This window comes from Diaphorina citri, unplaced genomic scaffold (assembly GCF_000475195.1).
Source record: "Diaphorina citri unplaced genomic scaffold, Diaci psyllid genome assembly version 1.1 scaffold99, whole genome shotgun sequence".
In the NCBI taxonomy this organism is placed as follows: Eukaryota; Metazoa; Arthropoda; class Insecta; order Hemiptera; family Psyllidae; genus Diaphorina; species Diaphorina citri.
In genome coordinates, this window is record NW_007377536.1 from 20,522 (window position 1) to 46,404 (window position 25,883).

Genomic DNA, 25,883 nt, shown 5'->3' on the forward strand with positions numbered 1-25,883 from the left:
TTTTACAGTATTTTTTTATTTTATTTTATTTGATTCCATGTTCTTTACCGTTTTAATCCCACCATTTTATTCTTTTTAGGATGATAAAGGTGAAGGCATTACTGATCAGTGTTGGTTCCAGATTTTTTCCGCTCTTGTAACATCAGCAAAGCCCTTCATCTTTATACATTTTGTGTTTGTAAATAACCTTTTTATTTATTTTTTTACCTACTTATGATACCTACTTCAATATAATTATTTTCCTAATTTGAAATATTATAAGTAATTTGTTTTATTTTTTGTCTTGAACAAAAATACACAGGTTTGAAGTACTTTGATATACAGTTGACACTTGGAACAATATGTAGTTAAAGACTAAAGTACATGTCGATTAAACTAGCAATCGAGAACAGCAAGGAGTAAAATAAAATCTGAGAATTTGAAAACCGATGATGAAATCCCCATAAAGTTTAAGTTCAGACTTACCCATAAAGTAGGTACAGTGTACAGTAGACAGTTATATTATTTACAACGGATAGTTGAGCATCACATCTTGTCTTGCCAACTCCAACAACATAGGATCGTCGAAGAACTTATTAATAGATACATCCTCACTAAGACCTTTCCTCCTTCTTGTCTTGATCATGAACTCTCTAGCTAAATGAGTAGCTGGCTGAGGTTCTAGAGGTCGAATAACAATACTCTTATCCAGAGGATCACCTGGTACAATCTGCCAATGATGAAACACAGACAGACAGAATGCTTGACCTTGTGTATGTGTTCTGAGATCTGTCTCAAAACCAAACGAGTCAATAGCAGGAATAAAAGCTTTGATAGTATACAGGGGGGATCCAGGCACAGGCGCATCCTGAGTCACGTGACCACGACGCTTGGCTAGCACTGTATACACAGCAGACACACAGTCAGCAGGGGCTTGTACTTCTACAAACAGGTAGGGCTCCATGAGACGAGGTGTAGCCATGAGGAAGGCAGAGTATGCAACCCGCCGCGCAGTAGGAATGATCTGACCTCCACCACGATGCAGGGGCTCCGTCGCTATGACAGCATCCAAGATCTTGAACTTGACATTCCGGATGGGTTCCTCACAGAGGGGACCTTCCCGCGTCCCCCACTGGAATCCCTGCACAATAGAATCCTTGACGGAACCTAACAAACCTTTATCTACCTCGGAGGGCAATGTGTCATCCACCAGAATATTAGGACCTGTCACTTCAGGTCCAAACGCCCAGATACTACGTGCAGCTAGCAAATCCCAGTCGTATTTACTCTGGAAGAATTCCCCAAGGCGTTTCTTGTTCCAAGCGATGTGCACTATTTGATTCTCAATATCTTCAGCTAGACCTTTCTCCAGAGGTTCTGCTATCATGGTGATCTTGTTCCTTTTATTGGGAGTTTCAGCAAAACATTTCAAAGATGATGTTTCCACGACAGTTTCACAGAACGCCACCACAGGATCCGCTACTTTGATGTCTGATATAAACAGCAAAGAATAATACATATATGTTAGAAAACACAAAGTTCAAATATTGAAATAAAATAGATTCTGGGTTCTGGGGACAGTGAATAACAGTATCTTACCTATTTCAGAGTACATCTTCCTCAAGTCATGCATAACACAATCCAAGTAGAGCTCGCCAGTCCCCAGCACCACATGTTCTCCTGATTCTTCTACCTTGGTAGTCAGTAGGGGATAGGACTTGTTCACTTTACGAAGCCCGTCCAACATTTTGGGCAACTCTGATGGGTTCACGGGTTCCACTGCAAAAGAAAATAAGCGTTTAGTTTTCGTCTCTTTTTTTCTATTTATCTTTCCATTATTACAGTTATAGCGAAGCTATACTAGTTTTTACTTGTAGTGTTATATGTTAAAACATGTTTTCAAGGACCAGGGAAAGCCAGCAGCACGCAATTGCCCAGATGGTCACCCATTCGGATACCAACCATGCGGTAGGTTGATTAACTTGAGTGAACCATTAAGAACAGATGGATTCAACCTGCTATCACCGCTAGTTTCAAGTATTTCAAACAACTTACCGGCAATTTTGATAACGGACTGAGTGTTGAACTTGAGAGGACGGAATATGTACATGTCTTCATTGGTGATGAGATCAGTAATGGTAGATGTCTTCACAATAGGCTGATCTATGCCCTCGATAAGAACCCAATTCCCGGCAGGCACACGGTTCACTTCCACTTTGTATCTGGAAAATAAATTCAAAATTGATCAAAGAGTTCGAAAATAAATTCGAAATTAATAAAAAGAAAAAAAAAGCGTTAAGTAGAAAATACATTCGAAATTATTAAAAAGAAAAGAGTTGGGTAGAAAATAAATTCGAAGTTATAAAAAGGAAAGGGTCAGGTTCCTATATTTTTTTTTTTTTTTTTTTTTTTTTTTAGCTCCAATGTTTTGCATCTGTGCTTGCTCAGAGGACCAAAGTTCCAAGATTACACTGTAGAACTGGAGATTGAAAATTAATTGCAACTGTTTGCTGTTGGTTTGCCTGGTTGGCTGATAAGTTTGAAATCAACCAATCAGAATGCTTAAATCCAAGAGATATGAGTTTAAAAGCAGATTGCGGTCCTGGGGAAAACTCACCTGGCTTCATATATCCACAGTCGCCCCACGGTCAATATTCTCGAATCCTCCTCATCCATGAGAGAATAATTTTCTCCCAATACCCGCACCTCTTGTCCTGCGTGCAAAGTACCGCTCATTACTCTGGCCAGGACCTGAAACCAAACGGCATTTAGTCTTCTCCTTCCTAGCCTTTTCCTATTTAAATAGGGTCGGTGTTTCTTGTCAGTCTCTTCCAGGCAGCCATAAAACGTCTTAAATCACTGAGGTCTTACGGTCATGAACACAAGAGAGGATCATAGGATAGAAGAAAGTCAGATCCGAGAACAAACCTTATCTGTTTAGAAAAATGTTTACCCCGGACGGGAATCGAACCAACGACCTAACGCTTGCAGGCAGGTGCGTCACCCTCCAAGCTAACTATGCTGGCTAAAGAAGTTATGTCAGAAAAGAGACTGGTAATACCCTTCTGTTGTATGTATAATATACTTACTGTAGTATTATTAATTATGAAGTAAGATAAGGTCCATGATAAAGTAAGTCTAATTAATGTATCGACCGTTGCAATGAACTCTCAAGAATATGTAAGACTTATATTGTAGTATGTATATTATACATACGACTGAAGGGTTATTTGTCTCCCAGTAAAGTTAGGAGTGGGTAACACAGGATAACGGGATGTGACCCTTCTGTTGTGTGTATAATATACTGTAGTATTATTAATTATAAAGTAAGATAAGGTCCAGGATAAAGTACTTAAGTCTAATTAATGTATCGACCGTTGCAATGAACTCTCAAGAATATGTAAGACTTATACTGTAGTATGTATATTATACATACGACCGAAGAGATGTTTGTCTCCAGTAAAGTTAGGAGTGGGTAACACAGGATCACGGGATGTCTTACCTGGAAAAACGTACACTCCTCGGTGGGGTACATCTTGCTACTAACGGGATGTCTTACCTGGAAAAACGTACACTCCTCGGTGGGGTACATCTTGCTACTGTGTACCATAAGACGCCCCTCAGGGTTACATGCCTTCATATCCCGGGCAACATCAGAGTCCCCAGGCCCGGTGTACATGTAGGACACTTTGGTCTCGGCATTCTTCTTGCTACTGTGTACCATAAGACGTCCCTCAGGGTTACATGCCTTCATATCCCGGGCAACATCAGAGTCCCCAGGCCCGGTGTACATGTAGGACACTTTGGTCTCGGCATTCTCCGCGGGGGACGGGATGTGCTTCACGCACATTTCGACCAGACCTGTTTTTGTTAACAGAGATCAGTTAGTTATTTTTTGTTGGCGCACTTTAATTTAAAAAAAAATGCCCGAATAAATTAGTTTGCCAGGGCAGTGTATAGCATCCCATTCTAAAAAAAAAGAAGACAAGGTAAGTAAAAAGGAAATATAATGGGTCGAAGCTGGAAACCAAAGTAAATAGGTACGATCAATACGCAGGTCAGCATCAAGTTGTTTATACTGCGAAAAATATTTTTCGTACTAAACCCTTGGTAAAAGGACATTCCAGCCTTCTAATGTCTTTTGGTGACCTATGAGCAATACTACCTATGACTCACCCACACCCACAGTGTTATTGATTTGCCTATTGCAAAAACAAACCAAAGTTGAGTTTGGTTAAACACTTTGTCCACTGTTCTGTATGTTTCAGGGTAACTGGATTTCTGATGATGAAAATTGGAAAGATGGAGTTTGGTTAAACACTTTGTCCACTGTTCTGTATGTTTCAGGGTAACTGGATTTCTGATGATGAAAATTGGAAAGATGGCTGCAGTGACTGTTGGAGGAAGCATCATTTTACTCCAATGGGCTAACCACAAGGGTTACGTTAACATTAATTGGGATAAAGTCATTGACAAAGCAGACAAGGCTGCTCGATCTGTGGAAGCTTCCACTTCCAAGAAATCCAACATACTGGACAAGGTGAGTGAACTCTTCACAGGCAATAGGCCTCTTCCCACAGAGAAATGCTTCTTCTATTCATCAAAAATTACACACCCATTGAATAGTGGTCCTTTGAGGTGTGAATATCAAAAATGCCATGTTCTTTGATGTAGGTACATACTTGTACTTTGCACACACTAGATCCATTGAATAGTGGTCCTTTGAGGTGTGAATATCAAAAATGCCATGTTCTTTGATGTAGGTACATACTTGTACTTTGCACACACTAGATTTCATAAGGTTAATGAAGGTTTGATCAATGTTTTGAACAATCAAGGTTTTTGAGGTTCACAGAATCTAACAAAATCAGGACATTAAGAAAAGAAAAACAATATTATTTGGAAGAAATTTTTATAGAATATATTTTATAAGTAGATATATTTATTCAGAATGGAAGCTGAAATTCTTTTCAAATTTAACTTTTAAGATAATCAATACAAAAATCTAAATGAGGTTTGATGCTAGAGTATTTACTAAATAAAATGGAAGTTTCAGGCAATATGAAAGAAAGGCAGATGAGAGAGCAAAAAATAAATAATAAATCTGGAAAGCAACTAGTGAGTAGGTATTTGGAAATAAAAGCTGCCTAAATATTTTAAGTTTTTTTTTTTTTTTTTTTTTTTTTTCTAGTGAGTAGGTATTTGGAAATAAAAGCTGCCTAAATATTTTAAGTTTTTTTTTTTTTTTTTTTTTCAAAATGCTATTTTCTATAAATATTGATGTCACCTTTTCTCCCTCAATCACCTAGGTATCTAAATCTACTTACTATCACTATCACTAGGTAGGTAAGGTACCTTTTGTTACCTAAGTATGGTTTGCTTTAAAACTACTCGGCTTGAATGTCAATTTTTTATAAAAATGATAATAAATAGGAAGAAAAAAAAAAAACAAGTCTTATTCTATCTATCAGATTTATTAACACATCAATGTATCAATAGAGTTAAATAAGCTTCAGAATAATAATAATAATAATAATATATCTTCTTCTTCTTCTTCACCTTTTCCCATGTTTAGATGGGGTTGGCCTTTTTATCAGCCCTCAATCAGCCCTAGGGTGATCACTTTTGGGCTGACATTTGGTTTGGGCTACAAAATTTTATGAGGGGATGCCCTTCTTAGTTTCATGTTTCACCCCTGCACTATTAAATAAATAATAAATGCTACCTAAAATGGTACATAACCACATAAATAAATATTTAAAACAGATATTACATTACCTGTGTACTTGAATAACAACAAAAATATGTCCAACAAGTAACACTCCTGATTATTATCCAAATCATGTGATAATTTTATGTAAATAATGTTTTCACCTCTTCAAAAATTTCATCAGCACTTTTTTCAGCATTGAATCTCTTCACAAGGTTTTTTGCTTCAAAGAATTTGATAATGGGCATTGTCTCAGTGTTGTAGACAGAAATTCTCTTCTTTAAACTTTCTTCATTATCATCAGCGCGGCCACTACCTTCTGCACCTAAAATCATTGAACATAAAATTTATTGTTACATGTTGTATTTTAAACTGATGGAAAAACAAAGTTCTGCGTATAAAAAAAAAAGAAAAAAAAAAGAAAATGGCAACTACCTGGTCTCCTAGTCTACTCTCATGTTAAAGTGCTTGCATGGCTCAGAGGTTAACAAACACTTCAACTTGAGATTATAGACCCCAGGATGTATCTTTTATATAAAAAAAAATCAATTGGTCTGTCATTTCAACTTACCTCTTTTCAAACATCTCCTTACACAAACATCCTCGGGACAGTCAAAAAATAAAACATAGAGCAATTCCACTTTGTCAGCCATTTCTTTGTTCCATCCATCTAGATTGTTTTGATTCCTGGGGAATCCATCAATTAGGAACTTGTTGCTTGTGCTTTTTGTCATAGCATTCTCAATAAGTTTGCATGTTATTTCTACAGGAACTATTGTTGCTGATTTGATATGATTTTCTGTAAATCAAAAAATATTTTAAGAAGTTAAGCCCAAGTTGATCATCTCAACTCAATCATCTTCTTCACCTTTTCCCATGTTTAGATGGGGTTGGCCTTTTTTATCAGCCCTCAATCAGCCCTAGGGTGATCACTTTTGGGCTGACATTTGGTTTGGGCTACAAAATTTTATGAGGGGATGCCCTTTGCACTCAACCTTTTCTAATTCTTTGGCAAGAGAAATTTCAGGCTGGTACGCTCTCTGGTCAAAGCCAGTCTGCCAGCAGCACGCAATTGCCCAGATGGTCACCCATTCGGATACCAACCATGCGGTAGGTTGATTAACTTGAGTGAACCATTAAGAACAGATGGATTCAACCTGCTACCACCGCTAGTTTCAAGTAGTTTCAAACAACTTACCGGCAATTTTGATAACGGACTGAGTGTTGAACTTGAGAGGACGGAATATGTACACGATTTGATATGATTTTCTGTAAATCAAAAAATATTTTAAGAAGTTAAGCCCAAGTTGATCATCTCAACTCAATCATCTTCTTCTTCTTCTTCTTTTTCTTCTTCTTCACCTTTTCCCATGTTTAGATGGGGTTGGCCTTTTTTATCAGCCCTCAATCAGCCCTAGGGTGATCACTTTTGGGCTGACAAATATGTACATGTCTTCATTGGTGATGAGATCGGTAATGGTAGATGTCTTCACAATAGGCTGATCTATGCCCTCGATAAGAACCCAATTCCCGGCAGGCACACGGTTCACTTCCACTTTGTATCTGGAAAATAAATTCAAAATTGATCAAAGAGTTAGAAAGTAAATACGAAATTATTAAAAAGAAAAGAGTTGGGTAGAAAATAAATTCGAAAATTATCAAAAGGAGGGACAAAAACCGAGATAATGGAAGGAAAATACAAGTAAAAAATTAAAATGTCTATTTTCAGATGTGTTTTGCATCTGCACTTGCTCAGAGGACCAAAGTTCCAAGATTACACGAAAATAAATTCGAAATTAATAAAAAGAAAAAAAAAGCGTTAAGTAGAAAATACATTCGAAATTATTAAAAAGAAAAGAGTTGGGTAGAAAATAAATCCGAAGTTATAAAAAGGAAAGGGTCAGGTTCCTATATTTTTTTTTTTTTTTTTTTTTTTTTCCCCCAATTTTTTGCATTTTTTTTTTTTTAAGCCAGTCTATGCTGGTCTACACCCTGTTTAAGGTCCCCCAGCCAGACCTCTCTTCACTTGAGCCTTTCTTACACTTACCTATTAACTGCCCATATTCACTTCCCGGACTTTTTTGTTCTTCACGGAGTAGATCCCCAGCTGAGAGGTGAACAAATCCGAACTGTTTGACTATATTTGCACATTGGGTTCCTTTTCCAGCTCCTGGCCCACCCAACACAAACACAACTTTGGGCTTTTCTGTCATAGTGAAAGCTAGTCGAATAACACTGAAGAATTGAACACTAAAGCGCAATTTTAACATAAAACTATTCCAAGCACTTAATTGAAGCACATTATCGAAATACCGGTGGAAAATTTATTGAATTAATCAATTAATTACCTTTTACCTCTACAAATTAATTAATCACAGACTGTTGTTTGTACCTGCTGGCATTTTTTTTTTTTTTTCAACCAAGTGTTTTGTTTTTTTCATTTGCAAAAATCAGCTGATATACGAAAGTGAAAGATTTGGCAACAAGGCACAGAGAAGAACAAAATCCGCCACAGAGTACTCACAAACGTTCGATGCGATATGCGATCACTGCACAAGTCTCACTCATTTTTATAAAACGTGATTATCGGTGCTAATAGGTAAACTACTCGTAGTAATTTTTCTCCATTTGGACTGTTTCAGGTAAGTAATTTCGCTCAGAACAATAGTTTTGCTGCCGCAGGAGCGTTGGGAGGATTTCTCATTGGCCTTGCATCAGCCTAATTAGTTACTCCATCACCAGGCCTTCAACCTTTGGTTTCTTCAGCACTTGTTACTTTTTGTAATTTTTCTTTGTATCATTCATTCCGAGTTTTCCTACAAGCTTATTATAGACATTAATTTTATTTGGTAGGTATATATTTTCTCTCCCATTTTTTTTTTTTTTTTTTTTTTTTTTTTTTGTTTTTAGATGGGGCTCACCCCAAAAAAGAACACAAAGGTTTCTCTACCCACATTTATTTTTTTTTTTATTTTTTTTTTTTTTTTTAGGTATTGTGTAGTATGATGTGAGGTACCTCCTCCTAAAATTACGGCCACCAAATTAGGTAACCGTGAATACTAAATTTTGTCCTCCTCCTTTCTTTGTGCGGCAATGTCATGTAAAAAAATAGGTAGCCTACCCAGTCTTTCTTAAAAAAGACGTGGTCGGTTCGCGCGTAGCCTAGTCATTTTTTATTGAGCTACCGAACAACTCCTTTCAAATTCTAAATTACAGCTATCAATGTTAGTTATGGTTTACCGTATGTACATTCAAAAAATAAAAATGTTCCTATCATAGTTCTAAAAATAAAATAAGCAACGATGACTTCCTCAATTAATAAGTCTCTTGGCGTTGAAAGAATACCTAACCTCTATTCTCACGAAGGTTAATTTCAACTGCATAAAAGTTAATTCAACAAAACTATACGGTGGCACTAGACACTTCCATAGAAAAATTTTCCCTTTTTATTTCGTTTGAGTAGGTGCAGATGGTTTGATTAGAGTTAGTAGGTTAGCGGTACTTACTATGTATTATAGGTGTAATTTAATTAGGTACCTCCTTATGTTGATATTATTTTTTCAACTTAACAAATAATAAAAATGTTTAGTTTTGAACAAAAAAAAAAAAATACTCTCCCTTGGTTTTCATTGCTTTATTTGCCACGTTGATACTTTTGAAATTTGGTTCGCAAAGATCATTACCTATGTTTGAACATTTTGGGGGATTAATTAAAATACTCTGCCCTGGTTATGAGCTTCCCTATAAGAAATTTTGAGGGGACCAAGTTAAAATACTCCTTTCTAGTTAGCTTCCTACAGGAAAGGTTCTCCCGGGACAAAACGGCTCGTGATATTGTCTCTTTAACTGTTTTCAATTCGCTTTTCACGTTTGTGTCAGGTGGAAAGATTCGTCGATAAAAAAATGGACAAAGCGGAACCCTGCTCAAGAAGAAGGAAAGAAAAGCAAAGAGATGGGTTTTATAGAAACATGTACGACGAAGATCCCATCATTTTCGAGGAATTCCATGTTTTCCTGGCTTCGTTTGTGGCGGGTATGGCATTCGCGAATGGCACTGGGTATGGTTGTACGTTGAGAAGTTGGCCATATTGTCCGCTACACACTCCACAGCTTCAAATGTTACCCATTTAATTTATTAGTACTTAACATAAACCCTCTCGCTTGAAACTTTATAGACCTTGGAAGGTAGAATAGCTAGGTGTGAATATCTAAAAGAGAATGCTACTCGTAGAATATCAAAAGAGAATGCTACTCGTACGTATACCTTGATGGTACCAGACTACACACACACACGAGCTAACGAGTATAGAACTACGAAACCTTTCTACTGGTTTTATGAGTCTGTCTCCTAATCAATACATATGTCCAAAGATTGTTTATCTTTTAATCGACTCTAGTCCATTCAAAAGTCCTCAAAGAGTTTCGTAGATATTCTTAATTTTTTCGTAGATATTCGTATGATTTGAAAATTACACAACAAACTGCGAAGAAAAATCACGGAAAATTAACTCGTAAGATTGATGAAATCGGTCCCAATTTTCAAAAGCGGAATTTCAAAATCCGATGTGAAGTCCCCTCAGAACAAAAAGGAATTTTTGATTTGTGCCATAAGTACATACCTTGTCTACTACTTTTAATACATAGTTTTGAAATATAAACAACTTAAATTCGAAAAAGTGATGTGCACATTGAAGAGAAATCGCTAGAGAACGAAAAGTGTTGACTTCAAATTTCATGTCTCTTACGATTTTTTATTTTACAGTATTTTTTTATTTTATTTGATTCCATGTTCTTTACCGTTTTAATCCCACCATTTTATTCTTTTTAGGATGATAAAGGTGAAGGCATTACTGATCAGTGTTGGTTCCAGATTTTTTCCGCTCTTGTAACATCAGCAAAGCCCTTCATCTTTATACATTTTGTGTTTGTAAATAACTTTTTTATTTATTTTTTACCTATTTATGATACCTACTTCAATATAATTAATTTTCCTAATTTGAAATATTATAAGTAATTTGTTTTATTTTTTGTCTTGAACAAAAATACACATGTTTGAAGTACTTGGATATACAGCTGACACTTGGAACAATATGTAGTTAAAGACTAAAGTACATGTCGATTAATTAAACTAGCAATCGAGAACAGCAAGGAGTAAAATAAAATCTGAGAATTTGAAAATCGATGATAAAATCCCCATAAAGTTTAAGTTCAGACTTACCCATAAAGTAGGTACAGTGTACAGTAGACAGTTATATTATTTACAACGGATAGTTGAAAAATAAATGTTGGTGCACAAGCGCAGATACGTTCCCAATGGGAGACCAATCCAAGGGAAAGGAATATATTTCCAAAAAATGGAATTCAGGTCTACTAACAACACAACACGCAGAGCAAGCATTAGATTTTGTCCGCAAAATTTCCAAGTTTCCAGCCTAGTTAGCTTGATTGGTAGTGCATCTGCCTTGTAAGCACTGGACCACGGGTTCGATTCCCGCACTTACTCATCATGCTTATTAGACTACTGTCATGAACGCAGACCACCTTCAGGCATGCCCAGAACTCACGGATTACAACATCATCGCAAAATATTGGGGCGCGAGGAGGAAAATGACCTGATACTGATAGACAATTCCCAACATTTGATACCAACCATGTATAGTTACTCAAGATTCCCTTATCATGCTCCTCTTCATCACTCTCCAGATCAGGACCAATGTAGTTCCCAAACTCATCATACAACTCTGTGTCCATGTTGTTCTTTTTGTGGGTACCTACTTGAACAATGAGCTGTAGGTTCAGAACAGAAACACTGTCCTCTGTAATCGTACTTCAGCAAGGAATGAAGTTTTTATAAAGATAGTTCTTTGGATTAACAAGAATACGGTGGGGGAAAATAGGAATAATTGGATACAACTCTAGAAAACCTACTTACTCATCATGCTTATACTGTCATGAATGCAGACCACCTTCAGACAAGCCCAGAACTCACGGATTACAACATCATCGCAAAATATTGGGACGCGAGGAGGAAATTGACCTGATACTGATAGATTCTCATATTAGCGTGAGTTAGAATCTCGACTACACACCATGGTCTTTGAAAATTTGACAATAATGGTAGAGCTTACAGCTAAGTTAAAAGGGTTTTCTCGGCACCACTCAGGGTGGAAGATGAGGAGCCTAGTAGCTTGTTGCCGAATAGAAGGGTAAAACCCCCGCCATTAAAAACTACAGCAGATTGTTTCATTACAAATCTGCATCAGTAAATAGTTTCTTCAAATTAAATTGAAAAGGAATTTTACTTAATTGTGTTAAGCATAAATGCGTGTCAAAAATGTCGTTCCCCGCTTCATACACTACGCTAAATTTTATGACTTGACTTGGACTCGAAACACCAACCTCCAGGTCCGAAGTCCACCGCGCTAACCACTACACCACTAAAGTTGGTTCTTCAAATTAAACTGATCCCAAGGGCAAGGCAAACCTAGACTCTTGACAAATGAAGTTTTCCTGAAGAGGACTACTGGGAGAGGGAGAGCACTTGCTTCATTCGGCCAAATGTTATTTAAAAGAGTCTCACAAATCTTAGAAGTTACAATAGTAACTTGGGAGGAGAAGTATGTATGTTATCTATTTTTCTGAAATAAAATAAATAAAAAAAACTCACGTTTTCGAGTTGAAGTACATATCACCCCAGAGTCGTCTCGCGAATTCCTGAGTGTTCAGGGTGGGTGAGGTCTAATACAATAAGTACAGAAGAAGTAGAGGAAATGAGACATTTTTCAACAATCAACGAAAATGTGAATAGATATGAATTTCCCATTTTTAGTGCTTCTCCTATTGGCGGGAGAACATGGAAAAATGAAAATTTTAAAAGGCCAGAACTCCGGCCCTGGTGGTCGGATCGAGCTCAAACTTGTACCAATGTACTACGTTCTTTAAGACCTTTGATATGATATATCATAATATGTTATGTGTGGCTAGCTTAAGCATATGTTAGGGCAGGGGTTTCCAACTAGCAGCCCACGGGCCACATGTGGCCCTGTTATGTGTGGCTAGCTTAAGCATATGTTAGGGCAGGGGTTTCCAACTAGCAGCCCACGGGCCACATGTGGCCCGCCAGGCCATTTTTGTGGCCCACAAAGCTTTTTGGGATTTGTATAAACTTACCTAAATAGTTGTGTTCAGCTACAAAAAGGGGAATACTTTTTAAAAAAATTTGCCTGTGGCACTCAAAATTTGATTGGACTGCATTTCTGAAAAGTTGGGGGGGGGATTCCTACAATGCTCCCCTATGTACATATGTGACCCGCAAAGAACCTGCCAATGTAGCATGTGGCCCACATACACATGGAAGTTGGAAACATCTGTGTTAGAGCAATAGTTTGTGTAGATAACTACACCCGCCTACTTTGCTGAGAAAGTAAGAGGATGAAACAAGTCTGTAGAATTTTAATGATTGATAATTAGGTAGGTGTATATTGTATAATTTAAGTATATGAATTAATTTTCTTTTGTCACATTGCTAGTGTTTTTCTTTTAATTTTTCAAGGAAAGATTTGGTCTTTGGCTTGGTTCTAGAATCATTAGCAATCTCTGTTTCATTCTCATCAACCACTCTCTCGTTTTCATCAATCACTCTCTCGGTTTCATCAATCACTCTCTCATTTTCATCAATCTCATTCTTTTCACTTTTATTCTCATCAGGCTTCTCAGGTTCTATAAATGTAACTTTTTTTTCTTCTTCTTCTTTTTCTTGTTCAACTTCCTTTTCTTGATCATCTTCCTTTTCTTGATCATCTTGATCAGCATTATCATTATTTTGTGAGTCACCTAAGGCTTCTATGTCATTGAATAGATAATATTCAATAAAGAAAATCATGCCAGCTGTTAAAACAAACAAAGATAGCATAGTAACATAAAAGTGGTCAGGGTGACAGCAATTGAATGTCACATGTTCAAACACTGTGGTGTTCTTGATTGATCCAGGCATGTTTAAACGTAGCTAATCGTTAAAACAAACAAAGATAGCATAGTAACATACAAGTGGTCAGGGTGACAGCAATTGAATGTCACATGTTCAAACACTGTGGTGTTCTTGATTGATCCAGGCATGTTTAAACGTAGCTAATTTCAAACTGAAATAAGTATTGAATTGTTTACCAAGATTTTCCTGTTGATTTCATTTGGATTAGGTAGGTGCTTACTTTTGAGTGTAAGTGTAGGTAACTTGTTAGATCTCTGTTAATAGGTATTTGAAGTGACGTGAAGATATGTAATATGAAAAAGTATATAAAAAAAACAGTCCAAAATACAAACAACTATCTGGCTAAAGTCATCATGTAAAACTTGTGTGAAAAAAATTAAAGGCAACTGAAGAGATTTTTTTTTACATTCAATTTGGTCTTAAGTAAGCACAAGATCAGTCCATGGTCAAGCAAAGTTTAAGTAGGCACTAGGCAGTTATCTAGGCGCCCAGGCCAAGTTCCAGCCAAGTTGGCAAAGCTCGGAACCAACCCTAATTATTATGGCTGTAACTTGATTTCGAGTTAGTTATTTTTTGTTGGCGCACTTTAATTAAAAGAAAATTTTGCCCGAATAAATTAGTTTGCCAGGGCAGTGTATAGCATCCCATTCTAAAAATAAAAAAAAGAGAGGACAAGGTAAGTAAAAAGGAAATATAATGGGTCGAAGCTGGAAACCAAAGTAAATAGGTACCATCAATACGCAGGTCAGCATCAAGTTGTTTATACTGCGAAAAATATTTTTCGTACTAAACCCTTGGTAAAAGGACATTCCAGCCTTCTCTCAGCAGGATAAAGAAGGTATATTCTATTCTAAATCTTACAATAAGAAGTAACTACTTAAATGAGAATAGAATAGAATATACCTACCTTGTTTATACTGCCAGCATAAGACGGAAAAGGTAGCTAAATAAGGTACAAGTAAAAGACATATCTCGACATCCTTACCACTAAAGTCCTGAAGGAATCGTTCACATCCTCCTCTTCATCACTTTCCAGATCAGGACCAATGTAGTTCCCAAACTCATCATACAACTCTGTGTCCATGTTGTGGTGAAGATATGTAATATGAAAAAGTATCAAATAAAACAGTCCAAAATACAAACAACTATCTGGCTAAAGTCATTACGTAAAACTTGTGTGAAAAAAATTAAAGGCAACTGAAGAGATTTTTTTTTTACATTCAATTTGGTCTTAAGTAAGCACAAGATCAGTCCATGGTCAAGCAAAGTTTTAGTAGGCACTAGGCAGTCATCTAGGCACACGGCAGTGCGCCAGGCCAAGTTCCAGCCAAGTTGGCAGAGCTCGGAACCAACCCTAATTATTATGGCTGTAACTTGATTTCAATTCCATGTTTACATGGGTCATATGTGATCTGTGTCTCATACTTACATCATAGTCTCTGGTATCTTCTTTCTCCTGATGTTCATCATCATCATCCTCCTCTTCAAATCGTTCACACACAAGCCGTAGTAGAGGTCTGATGTTTATCTTGCTCTCCTCCTTGTTCATATGAATGCCCAGTTGGTCCAGTACAGCGGGGAGGCTCGAGTCCACATCTCCCACCACTTGAGCCACAAGTTTGTACACAGGCTCGAGAACGAACTCGACAAAACTGCGCTGAGCACTCGCGTGAGCCGCCTTCTTGGAAAATTTGCGCCTGGTAAAAGAGAATACGGTGGGGAAAAATGGGAATAATTGGATACAACTCAAGAAAACATATTTACTCATCATGCTTATTAGACTACTGTCATGAATGCAGACCACCTTCAGACATGCCCAGAACTCACGGATTACAACATCATCGCAAAATATTGGGACGCGAGGAGGAAAATGACCTGATACTGATAGACAATTCCCAACATTTGATATTAACCATGTATACTTACTCAAGATTCCCTTGGAAAAGCTTCTATTTCTCATATTAGCGTGAGTTAGAATCTCGACTACACACCATGGTCTTTGAAAATTTGACAATAATGGTAGAGCTTACAGCTAGGTTAAATTCCGTGTACAAACAATTTCCCATGAATGTGATTTATTGGAACAATAAATTGAAGGAGAACTATTCAAGTTCCCCTCCCTCAGGAATGGAAACCTGTCTTTTTTTAAGACAAAAGGTGTTGTTTGGGGTCATCCCTATTTATAAGAAATGATAAATTAAATACTAAACAGCTTTCATTAATAGGCTTTAAGACAAAAGGTGTTATTTGGGGTCATCCCTATTTATAAGAAATGATAAATTAAATACTAAACAGCTTTCATTAATAGGCTGATGTTCCTCTTTGGAAACATTTTTGCAAAATCTCATGTGATTTAAGTGCCCCATTTTTACCTTTTTACCACTCTACACGTGGATATCCCACATACCTGGCGTGTCAAAGATGTTCATCAAATAGTTTTTTCCCTTCACGTCGGGGAGCAGCAGTGTCACAGGCGACGCTTTGATTGAAACACCTCTCTCTTGTTCCGTAAAAAGCGTGTCTGTGTACTCTACACGTGGATATCCCACATACCTGGCGTGTCAAAGATGTTCATCAAATAGTTCTTTCCCTTCACGTCGGGGAGCAGCAGTGTCACAGGCGACGCTTTGATTGAAACACCTCTCTCTTGTTCCGTAAAAAGCGTGTCTGTGTATCTCAGATTTTTCTCTTCGGCAGGTTGCCTGTAGCCAGGATGAGTCTGTCGAATGAGGCAGTCAATCATTGTGGTTTTACCATGGTGGAGATGTCCCACCAGAGCGACGTTACGAATCAAATGCGGTGTGTCCATCATGTCTGCCAAAAACCTGAAAGAAAGAAAATGTTTGAGCTACTGACTTCAGATAACATACTCATCATTTTGATAGTTTAGTAATGGCTGGCTTTTTCAGGGTACACTCAGCCTTAAGAGGACAACTGAGAAGCTGGTTGAAATCTTTTAAAAAAGCATTATCAACTCCAACTAATGTCCTAAGTTGAAATCTTTTAAAAAAGCATTATCAACTCCAACTAATGTCCTAATATTAAACAAGCATTATAACTACCCAGAATCAGTACTTAAGGAGATAACAAGTCTGGGGTTACTTAATTAATACTTTCCTTTCGGCTGGATAATGTCCTAATGTTAAACAAGCATTATAACTACCCAGAATCAGTACTTAAGGAGATAACAAGTCTGGGGTTACTTAATTAATACTTTCCTTTCGGCTGGAATGAGAGTTCAATACTCTCCTTAACATTACTGCTGAACAAAGCTATCACAACTTACTCCATATTGTATACAGTATCAGGCAGGTCTTGTTCTTTAAGTTGAAACTTTTTCTTTTTAATGGGTGCTATCAAGGGCACAGACAATGCCTGGGTGTCTTCTTCCTGCACCACAGTCTCCACATCAGGTCCAAACACCTCTACAGCAGTAGGATAGTATCTCTTGTCCTCGTGCAGTACCACTGCTTGGCTGTCACCCATTTCTTCATCTCCATCTTCTCTATCATCATCCTGCAAGGTAAACCAAAGTCATTAGAATTTACAAACAATCGTGTCTAATGGACATTGCTTAAAATGTATGTCCATGTCATTATTAAAAACTTTGAAAACAGTAAGTACAGAGAGGTTTATCCATTCCAAATTTTCTGATCTGACAGTTAAAATGCCTGGGTTTATTGTTCCATAAAATGTAATGTTATTACCAATCAAATATATAAGACCTTGTTTAGACTGCGAGAGTAAAGGGACTTTTCAGTCCGTAAAAACTTTGAAAACAGTAAGTACAGAGAGGTTTATCCATTCCAAATTTTCTGATCTGACAGTTAAAATGGTTGCATACGTATACAATGATAATTTACTCAAAATAATAATAACAAGTTATGTGTGGCTAGCTTAAGCATATGTTAGGGCAGGGGTTTCCAACTAGCAGCCCACGGGCCACATGTGGCCCGCCAGGCCATTTTTGTGGCCCACAAAGCTTATTGGGATTTGTATAAACTTACCTAAATAGTTGTGTTCAGATACAAAAAGGGGAATACTTTTTAAAAAATTTCGCCTGTGGCACTCAAAATTTGATTGGACTGCATTTCTGAAAAGTTGGAGGGGGGGATTCCTACAATGCTCCCCTATGTACATATGTGACCCGCAAAGAACCTGCCAATGTAGCATGTGGCCCACATACACATACACATGGAAGTTTGAAACACCTGTGTTAGAGCAATAGTTTGTATAGATAACTACATTACTACACCCGCCTACTTTGCTGAGAAAGTAAGAGGATGAAACAAGTCTGTAGAATTTTAATGATTGATAATTAGGTAGGTGTATATTGTGTAGCATGACCTGCCAATGTAGCATGTGGCCCACATACACATGGAAGTTGGAAACACCTGTGTTAGAGCAATAGTTTGTGTAGATAACTACACCCGCCTACTTTGCTGAGAAAGTAAGAGGATGAAACAAGTCTGTAGAATTTTAGAAATAAATGTTGGTGCACAAGCGCAGATACGTTCCCAATGGGAGACCAATCCAAGGGAAAGGAATACCTCTCCAAAAAATGGAATTCAGGTCTACTCACAACACAACACGCAGAGCAAGCATTAGATTTTTTTCCGCAAAATTTCCAAGTTTCCAGCCTAGTTAGCTTGGTTGGTAGTGCATCTGCCTTGTTAGCACTGGACCACGGGTTCGATTCCCGCCGGTGCGGATTCTTGGAACGGCAGGCTTTCTCCTATCCTGTTTTCCTTCTCTTCGATTTCAGTACGATAAGACCTTAGCAGTTAAGTTCCCTCGATCAAATCTCTTGAAAACGATTCCCGCCGGTGCGGATTCTTGGAACGGCTGGCTTTCTCCTATCCTGTTTTCCTTCTCTTCGATTTCAGTACGATAAGACCTTAGCAGTTAAGTTCCCTCGATCAAATCTCTTGAAAAAATAATGACAATAAGTAAGTACCTGAGTAAACCGTTGATTTCGTCAATGATATGCTTGATTTTATAATAAGCATCCTGTGGCGGCAGCTTGAGCTCTAGCATCAAGCGATCGATTTTGTTCACACACAGAGTAATGGCCATCTTCTCCTGTACAGCATGCTTGAGTAGTCTCTCCGTGTTTAGCATAACACCCTCGGCAGCATCGACAAACAGGACCACACCATCACACAGACGCATAGCTGCTGTCACCTCGTCTGAGAAGTTGACGTGACCTGGAGGAAGACATTTATTATTATTCCGTGTACAAACAATTTCCCATGAATGTGATTTATTGGAACAATAAATTGAAGGAGAACTATTCAAGTTCCCCTCCCGGATCTTGAACTTGACATTCCGGATGGGTTCCTCACAGAGGGGACCTTCCCGCGTCCCCCACTGGAATCCTTGCACAATAGAATCCTTGACGGAACCTAACAAACCTTTATCTACCTCGGAGGGCAATGTGTCATCCACCAGAATATTAGGACCTGTCACTTCAGGTCCAAACGCCCAGATACTACGTGCAGCTAGCAAATCCCAGTCGTATTTACTCTGGAAGAATTCCCCAAGGCGTTTCTTGTTCCAAGCGATGTGCACTATTTGATTCTCAATATCTTCAGCTAGACCTTTCTCCAGAGGTTCTGCTATCATGGTGATCTTGTTCCTTTTATTGGGAGTTTCAGCAAAACATTTCAAAGATGATGTTTCCACGACAGTTTCACAGAACGCCACCACAGGATCCGCTACTTTGATGTCTGATATAAACAGCAAAGAATAATACATATATGTTAGAAAACACAAAGTTCAAATATTGAAATAAAATAGATTCTGGGTTCTGGGGACAGTGAATAACAGTATCTTGTCCGCTACTTTGATGTCTGAAATAAACAGCAAAGAATAATAAATATATGTTAGAAAACACAAAGTTCAAATATTGAAATAAAATAGATTCTGGGTTCTGGGGACAGTGAATAACAGTATCTTACCTATTTTGCCACCACAGGATCCGCTACTTTGATGTCTGATATAAACAGCAAAAAATAATACATATATGTTAGAAAACACAAAGTTCAAATATTGAAATAAAATAGATTCTGGGTTCTGGGGACAGTGAATAACAGTATCTTACCTATTTCAGAGTACATCTTCCTCAAGTCATGCATAACACAATCCAAGTAAAGTTCGCCAGTCCCCAGCACCACATGTTCTCCTGATTCTTCTACCTTGGTGGTCAGTAGGGGATAGGACTTGTTCACTTTACGAAGCCCGTCCAACATTTTGGGCAACTCTGATGGGTTCACGGGTTCCACTGCAAAAGAGTCAGTAGGGGATAGGACTTGTTCACTTTACGAAGCCCGTCCAACATTTTGGGCAACTCTGATGGGTTCACGGGTTCCACTGCAAAAGAAAATAAGCGTTTAGTTTTCGTCTCTTTTTTTCTATTTATCTTTCCATTATTACAGTTATAGCGAAGCTATACTAGTTTTTACTTGTAGTGTTATATGTTAAAACATGTTTTCAAGGACCAGGGAAAGCCAGCAGCAGCTTCATACACTACGCTAAATTTTATGACTTGACTTGGACTCGAACCACCAACCTCCAGGTCCGAAGTCCACCGCACTAACCACTACACCACTAAGGTTGGTTCTTCAAATTAAACTGATCCCAGGGGCAAGGCAAACCTAGACTCTTGACAAATGAAGTTTTCCCGAAGAGGACTACTGGGAGAGGGAGACCACTTGATTCATTCGGTCAAATGTTATTTAAAAGAGTTTCACAAATCTTAGAAGTTACAATAGTAACTTAAGAGGAGAAGTATGTATGTTGTGTACCTATTTTTCTGAAATAAAATATATAAAAAATTAAACTGATCCCAAGGGCAAGGCAAACCTAGACTCTTGGCAAATGAAGTTTTCCTGAAGAGGACTACTGGGAGAGGGAGACCACTCGCTTCATTCGGCCAAATGTTATTTAAAAGAGTCTCACAAATCTTAGAAGTTACAATAGTAACTTAAGAGGAGAAGTATGTATGTTGTGTACCTATTTTTCTGAAATAAAATATATAAAAAAAACTCACGTTTTCGAGTTGAAGTACATATCACCCCAGAGTCGTCTCGCGAATTCCTGAGTGTTCAGGGTGGGTGAGGTCTGAGCGTAGAGAGAAGCGAACGAGTGTAGCGTGAAACACATAGCGTACTGGGTCGACGCGAAACATACGTTACCCAGGATTGGGGACAAATATTTGTAGTCCTCTTCTCCGGAGTATAAACTGAAATAGAGAGACAGAACCATACTTAGTTACTTTTTTAACCTTGGAAGAAAAAGAAAATCTTCTACCTATTATATAAAGTTAAAAGATGAAGATTTCAAGGATTGGTTAACCCAAGTCCAAATTAAAATAAATGTTGGTGCACAAGCGCAGATACGTTCCCAATAGGAGACCAATCCAAGGGAAAGGAATACCTTTCCAAAAAATGGAATTCAGGTCTACTCACAACACAACACGCAGAGCAAGCATTAGATTTTTTTCCGCAAAATTTCCAATTTCCAGCCTTTCCTACTTCGTGGTAAGTTGGAAGGTACTTGTAGGTATAACTACCATACGCATTTACCTCCGATTTTACATGTTGAAATAAGTAGTAGATAACTTCTGAACATTTCTTTTTCTGAAAAGGCTTGATAAAAATAATGGAAAAGTTGGTCCGAGAACGAACCTTTTCAGTTCGCCCCCGTTGGGAATCGAACCCGCGACCTGTCAATATGCTCGCACTCAACACATTCAGTCAGAAATATTGTGTACTCAAACTGAGAAGCCAACATATTTTAATTTTAAATCACCAACGCCACGGTACGCTACGTTTGTAGGTTAGTACGTTATTCTAAGTTACCACGTTACCAGTTACTACAATGTCGTCGGATTTCGACAGCTTTCTGTTCGAACCACGACAATGTCCGCCACCCATCATACTGACAAAAGAAGTCATGGATTCCTCTCTAGAGATCCTGTTGAGAGGGAAAACTCTTGATATTGAGTATCTTTATTCCAAGAGGGGAAGATTGGGAATCTTTGAAAGGGTACCGTCAGTGTTCAATATGTCGAGATTTGATGAAGACAGCAAACTAATCAAGATCAGACTCGCAGGAGTTCTGAGATCAGTGGAAGTTGATACAGATGATCCTATGGAAATAGTGCAGGTAAACACGTTGGCAATGGCGCTGTGAACATAGTATTTTTTTTTTATTATTATTATTATTTTTTTTTTCAAGAGGTGTGATAAAAAAAACGAGGTTTGACAGAGGGAACTGTAACTGCTAAGGTCGTATCGTCCCGAAATCGGAGAGAGAAGACTGGATAGAAGAAAGCCAGCCGTTCCGAGAACGAATATTATCCGTTCAGGATAAAATCCGCCCCGGGTGGGAATCAAACCCACAGCCTAGCGCTTACAAGGCAAGCGCGCTACCAACCAAGCTAACTAGGCTGGCAACCTATAGCCCTTAAATTCCTCATTACAGGAGGGAGTTCAGTTTGTTTCCGATGTAAGTCAGCTAATACCTCTCATGCACAAAACGATGGACATCCTGCAAGAACAGACGCAATCCTTTGCAGCCATACTGTATTTTGTGACCCAAGCTAAGAATGAGATTTATCAAACGCCCCGCAGGATTGTATCTCGCCACTACATTACAAATTGGAGTATCCGCAAGAATTCTACTGTAGCGGCCTATGTAGCCGCTACCAAGGAAGCGGTCATGGTGAAAGATGTATGGGTAGATCATCGGTTTCCTCTAGGTAGAAATAATAGGGGTGATAGGCACTGTCAGATACGCAGCGCTGCCATTTGCAGATACCAAGTGACTTCCTGATGAAAATCGATAGGAAAACTTGAACCTCAGACTATACAGAAGTAGTAGGTGTATTGGATACCTACTGGTAAGGATAAGTAAATAAAACAAGTACCCATTAGATCATTACCGTAGGTGTAGGTAAAATTCCTGATGAAAATTGATAGGAAAACTTGAACCTCAGACTATACAAAAGTAGTAGGTGTATTGGATACCTACTGGTAAGGATAAGTAAATAAAACAAGTACCCATTAGATCATTACCGTAGGTGTAGGTAAAATTTCAATACAGTTTTGAACGTTTTCGTAGGTATTGGACACAATGACCTCCGGATAAAAGCAGTGATTTGCTCTCCCATCCTCTCTTCTGAGCAAGAAATTCTTGGTGTCATAGAAGTTTCCAGGAGAGAAAATAATGGTCCTTATACCAAGGATGATTTGGATCTCCTACTTCTCATCTGTGCTTGGTTTGGAAATGTCATCTACCAGAAAGAACAAAGAGTTCTGAAGACTCATCAGTATTCCACCATTACGTCATTGATAGCTCTGTGTAATAAGTTGACACAGATTCCTGATGCAGATATGATTATCTACGATATGTTGGACCTTTGTCTGGATAAGCTTAACGCGAAGGCTGCCTACTATTATACGTACGTGCCTCATGTAGAGGGATTACTAACCGAGGTCTACGAGTATGATCTGGTGGTACCGAGACTGAAGAGAAGAAAAAGAATCCTGGACAATGCAAGTGGGAGTGTAGCAAGCTATGTAGCCAAGACACATGAGATGGTTAACATACGTGATGTGGCTGCTGATAAGAGGTTCCAGGAGACAGACGCCTTCATGTCTGATATTACATTGACTACTGTTCTATGCAAAGAGATACTCAGGAAGAATAAGCCTGTGGGAATACTGCAGATTAATAACAAGGCTTCTAATGGTGTATTTCTGCTGCAGGATGAGAAACTGTTCAACATCATTAGCACTTTCCTATCATTTCTGCTAGAGTTGATTGAGATGCAACAAACTAAGAAACACAACATGCTGATGAATGAACTGTTAAGGACGACTTTGATCCATCACCTCAGACCTTGTGGTGCTTGTCTTAATGATCTAACCTCCATAGTACAGACCACGGGGAACTCAATGCATTGGAAAGCAAAGTCTTGGGACTGGGTACCAGAGTGGGATAGAGAAGGATGCACAGAGAACCCTAAAGCTCTCTGTCTGATGCTTCGTAATGTTCTAACACCTTCCTCTGTAGTAAAACACAAGCTTCAAGTACTCATCCTGACTCTAAATAAAATCTACCACAACATATCCAAAGAGAAATGTATGGGAGCGTTTTATACATTTCAAATGGCATTCTGTATACTCATCAGGAATCAAGACATGTTCAGATTTACTGATAAAGTTCCTGTGCTCATAGGCGCACTCTTCAGCCCATTTGCTTCTTTGCTACACAACTCACAAGTCACGCGAAACAAAACCAAATCATTATTGAAGAACCAAATTTACCACGAGCTCAAAACATTGCTACATTGTCTCAGTGTATGTGACAATCTACCAGATACTATCCACAAGGAATTTGATCATGAGTTGAAAAGTTTGATGCAAGTGTTTGACAGACCAAGTACTTCACTTGTATCAAGTGCGAACACTGATGAATCAATGGAACGTTATTTGAAGGAAATGATAGAAAAAAGACTTGCTATCACAAGTAACATGGATCTCGCTACCAAGCAAATCATTCTATTAAGCAGCAACTACCATCTATTTGTACGGCACTTTAACTACGTTATGAATCACATTGAAGAGAATCCTAGAGCACTCGATGTATTCTACTCTTACCTAGGACAGTCAAGAAAACCTAAACAGCAATATGAGGAGGACAAGTTTGAATTCATTGTTCGTTTTATAGAAAATGTTGTACAACCTCAGTTTGAAACTCTAGTGGCATCCTTTTCCAATTGTAGTGACGTTGTAGAACATTGCACCAAGTTGAAAGCCAACTTTGAGAGGGCTATTGCAGGAGAACCCATCATTGACTGGAAGGTTGAACCTGAACAACGTAATGGTTAGAACTTCAAGGGGTTTTCATGTTCATTTGATTGATTGTTTGATTGATCACATTTTTCTTCAAATATAAAATAGGTATGATCGGCTTTGTTCTTTAAAATCGTCTTCAAGTAAGGCAGCAAACATAATAATATGAATATATGTACCTAGATAACCAACTCCACTCTGTAATATGTGGTGAAAAGACACTCGGGAATAAATTAAAGAAAAATAAATTATATTTATTTGTTTGAAAGAAAAAATATAATAATCGATTCCAAACATGTTATCTTTATGATGTCAGGTTTATGCTAGGATGAGCTAGAATCATATTTCTTATACCTGAACAGTATCTACGTATGGTACCAACAATATCTACTAAGAATGCTGATACCAAGTAGATTCTAATTGGTACATACTATAGAAGTATAGACAAATGTCTCAATTTATAAATCTAGCACATTAACTTGGATACATGGGCAAACAAATCATCTCGGTTGGTTATCTCTGAGAATTACCTAATATCTACATTTCAACACATAGACCGCCAACTATGGTGGTATCATCAGATTGGAATCTTCCCTTGATTACGGATTACATCAATGCCAGAATGCAGACAGGGGTTGATTAGTAAAAAGTTTTACGGCCTTCATATCGGTATTGAGGTCGGTATGTCCGAATAAGGCAACGAGAAAGTGCTCTAGCAAAATAATAAGGTAATACATAATAATATTCGTTCGAGTATGCACTCTCAAGGGCTTTCCTTTTCTTTATGAATCTGCCCATTCTGCCCTTAAGTGTAAAGTAAATCACAATCTTGAGTTCTGCTTACGTTTTGCATGAATGCAAGCAATTTTTGCATTTTACACATATAATTTTACAGCATTGTTCTTCGATTCGTCCAGCATAAGACAACTTTTAGGGTTGTTTTGCCCTTACAGCTAAGCCTCGTTGATTTCATTTGTAAGTATCCTCGTATAATGAAGATTTTGTAAGCAGAACTCAAGATTGTGATTTACTTTACTCTTAAGGGCAAAATGGGCAGATTCATAAAGAAAAGGAAAGCCCTTGAGAGTGTACACAACTGCACATAGCATTATGTATTACCTTATTACCTATTATTTTGCTAGAGCACTTTCTCGTTGCCTTATTTGGACATACCGACCTCAATACCGATATGAAGGCCGTAAAACTTTTTACTAATCAACCCCTGTCTGCATATAGGTAACAGTCTTACTCAGACCTTATTCGCATGAGATTGAGATATAGAAATGACTCAAACTCCTGTGCTCGTTACCCAGAGCAGTACATTTCAATGACTACAAATAACTAT

The 25,883-nt window shown here is 38.0% G+C and overlaps 4 protein-coding genes and 1 long non-coding RNA gene across 5 annotated transcripts; 2 read left to right on the forward strand and 3 right to left on the reverse strand.

The window, feature by feature from the left end:
• On the reverse strand, window positions 1–21,470 carry LOC103524440 (116 kDa U5 small nuclear ribonucleoprotein component). Its single transcript, XM_017449606.2, has 10 exons — window positions 21,403–21,470; window positions 20,728–20,919; window positions 15,174–15,373; window positions 14,662–14,688; window positions 3,701–3,840; window positions 3,539–3,586; window positions 2,597–2,730; window positions 2,035–2,201; window positions 1,579–1,758; window positions 1–1,470 (listed from the first exon to the last, which is right to left on the reverse strand). The coding sequence occupies exons 1-10, from the start codon at window positions 21,468–21,470 to the stop codon at window positions 506–508; spliced, it is 2,121 nt and encodes a 706-aa protein (XP_017305095.1). The 3' UTR covers window positions 1–505.
• Window positions 4,530–5,162, forward strand: LOC113465378. Its single transcript, XR_003390114.1, has 2 exons — window positions 4,530–4,617; window positions 4,707–5,162. It is a non-coding gene; the product is annotated as an uncharacterized LOC113465378 (long non-coding RNA).
• Window positions 5,652–8,102, reverse strand: LOC103524432 (UMP-CMP kinase-like). Its single transcript, XM_008489446.2, has 3 exons — window positions 7,737–8,102; window positions 6,261–6,488; window positions 5,652–6,014 (listed from the first exon to the last, which is right to left on the reverse strand). Exons 1-3 carry the CDS (start codon window positions 7,957–7,959, stop codon window positions 5,833–5,835), a joined length of 633 nt encoding a protein of 210 aa, XP_008487668.1. The 5' UTR covers window positions 7,960–8,102; the 3' UTR covers window positions 5,652–5,832.
• On the reverse strand, window positions 13,140–14,011 carry LOC108254563 (glutamic acid-rich protein-like). Its single transcript, XM_017449612.2, has 2 exons — window positions 13,805–14,011; window positions 13,140–13,682 (listed from the first exon to the last, which is right to left on the reverse strand). Exon 2 carries the CDS (start codon window positions 13,680–13,682, stop codon window positions 13,215–13,217), a length of 468 nt encoding a protein of 155 aa, XP_017305101.1. The 5' UTR covers window positions 13,805–14,011; the 3' UTR covers window positions 13,140–13,214.
• Window positions 21,325–24,728, forward strand: LOC103524442 (cGMP-specific 3',5'-cyclic phosphodiesterase-like). The gene is made up of 3 exons (XM_008489458.3): window positions 21,325–21,845; window positions 22,164–22,440; window positions 22,803–24,728. The coding sequence occupies exons 1-3, from the start codon at window positions 21,558–21,560 to the stop codon at window positions 24,572–24,574; spliced, it is 2,337 nt and encodes a 778-aa protein (XP_008487680.1). The 5' UTR covers window positions 21,325–21,557; the 3' UTR covers window positions 24,575–24,728.
• The last annotated feature ends 1,155 nt before the right edge of the window (window positions 24,729–25,883 follow it).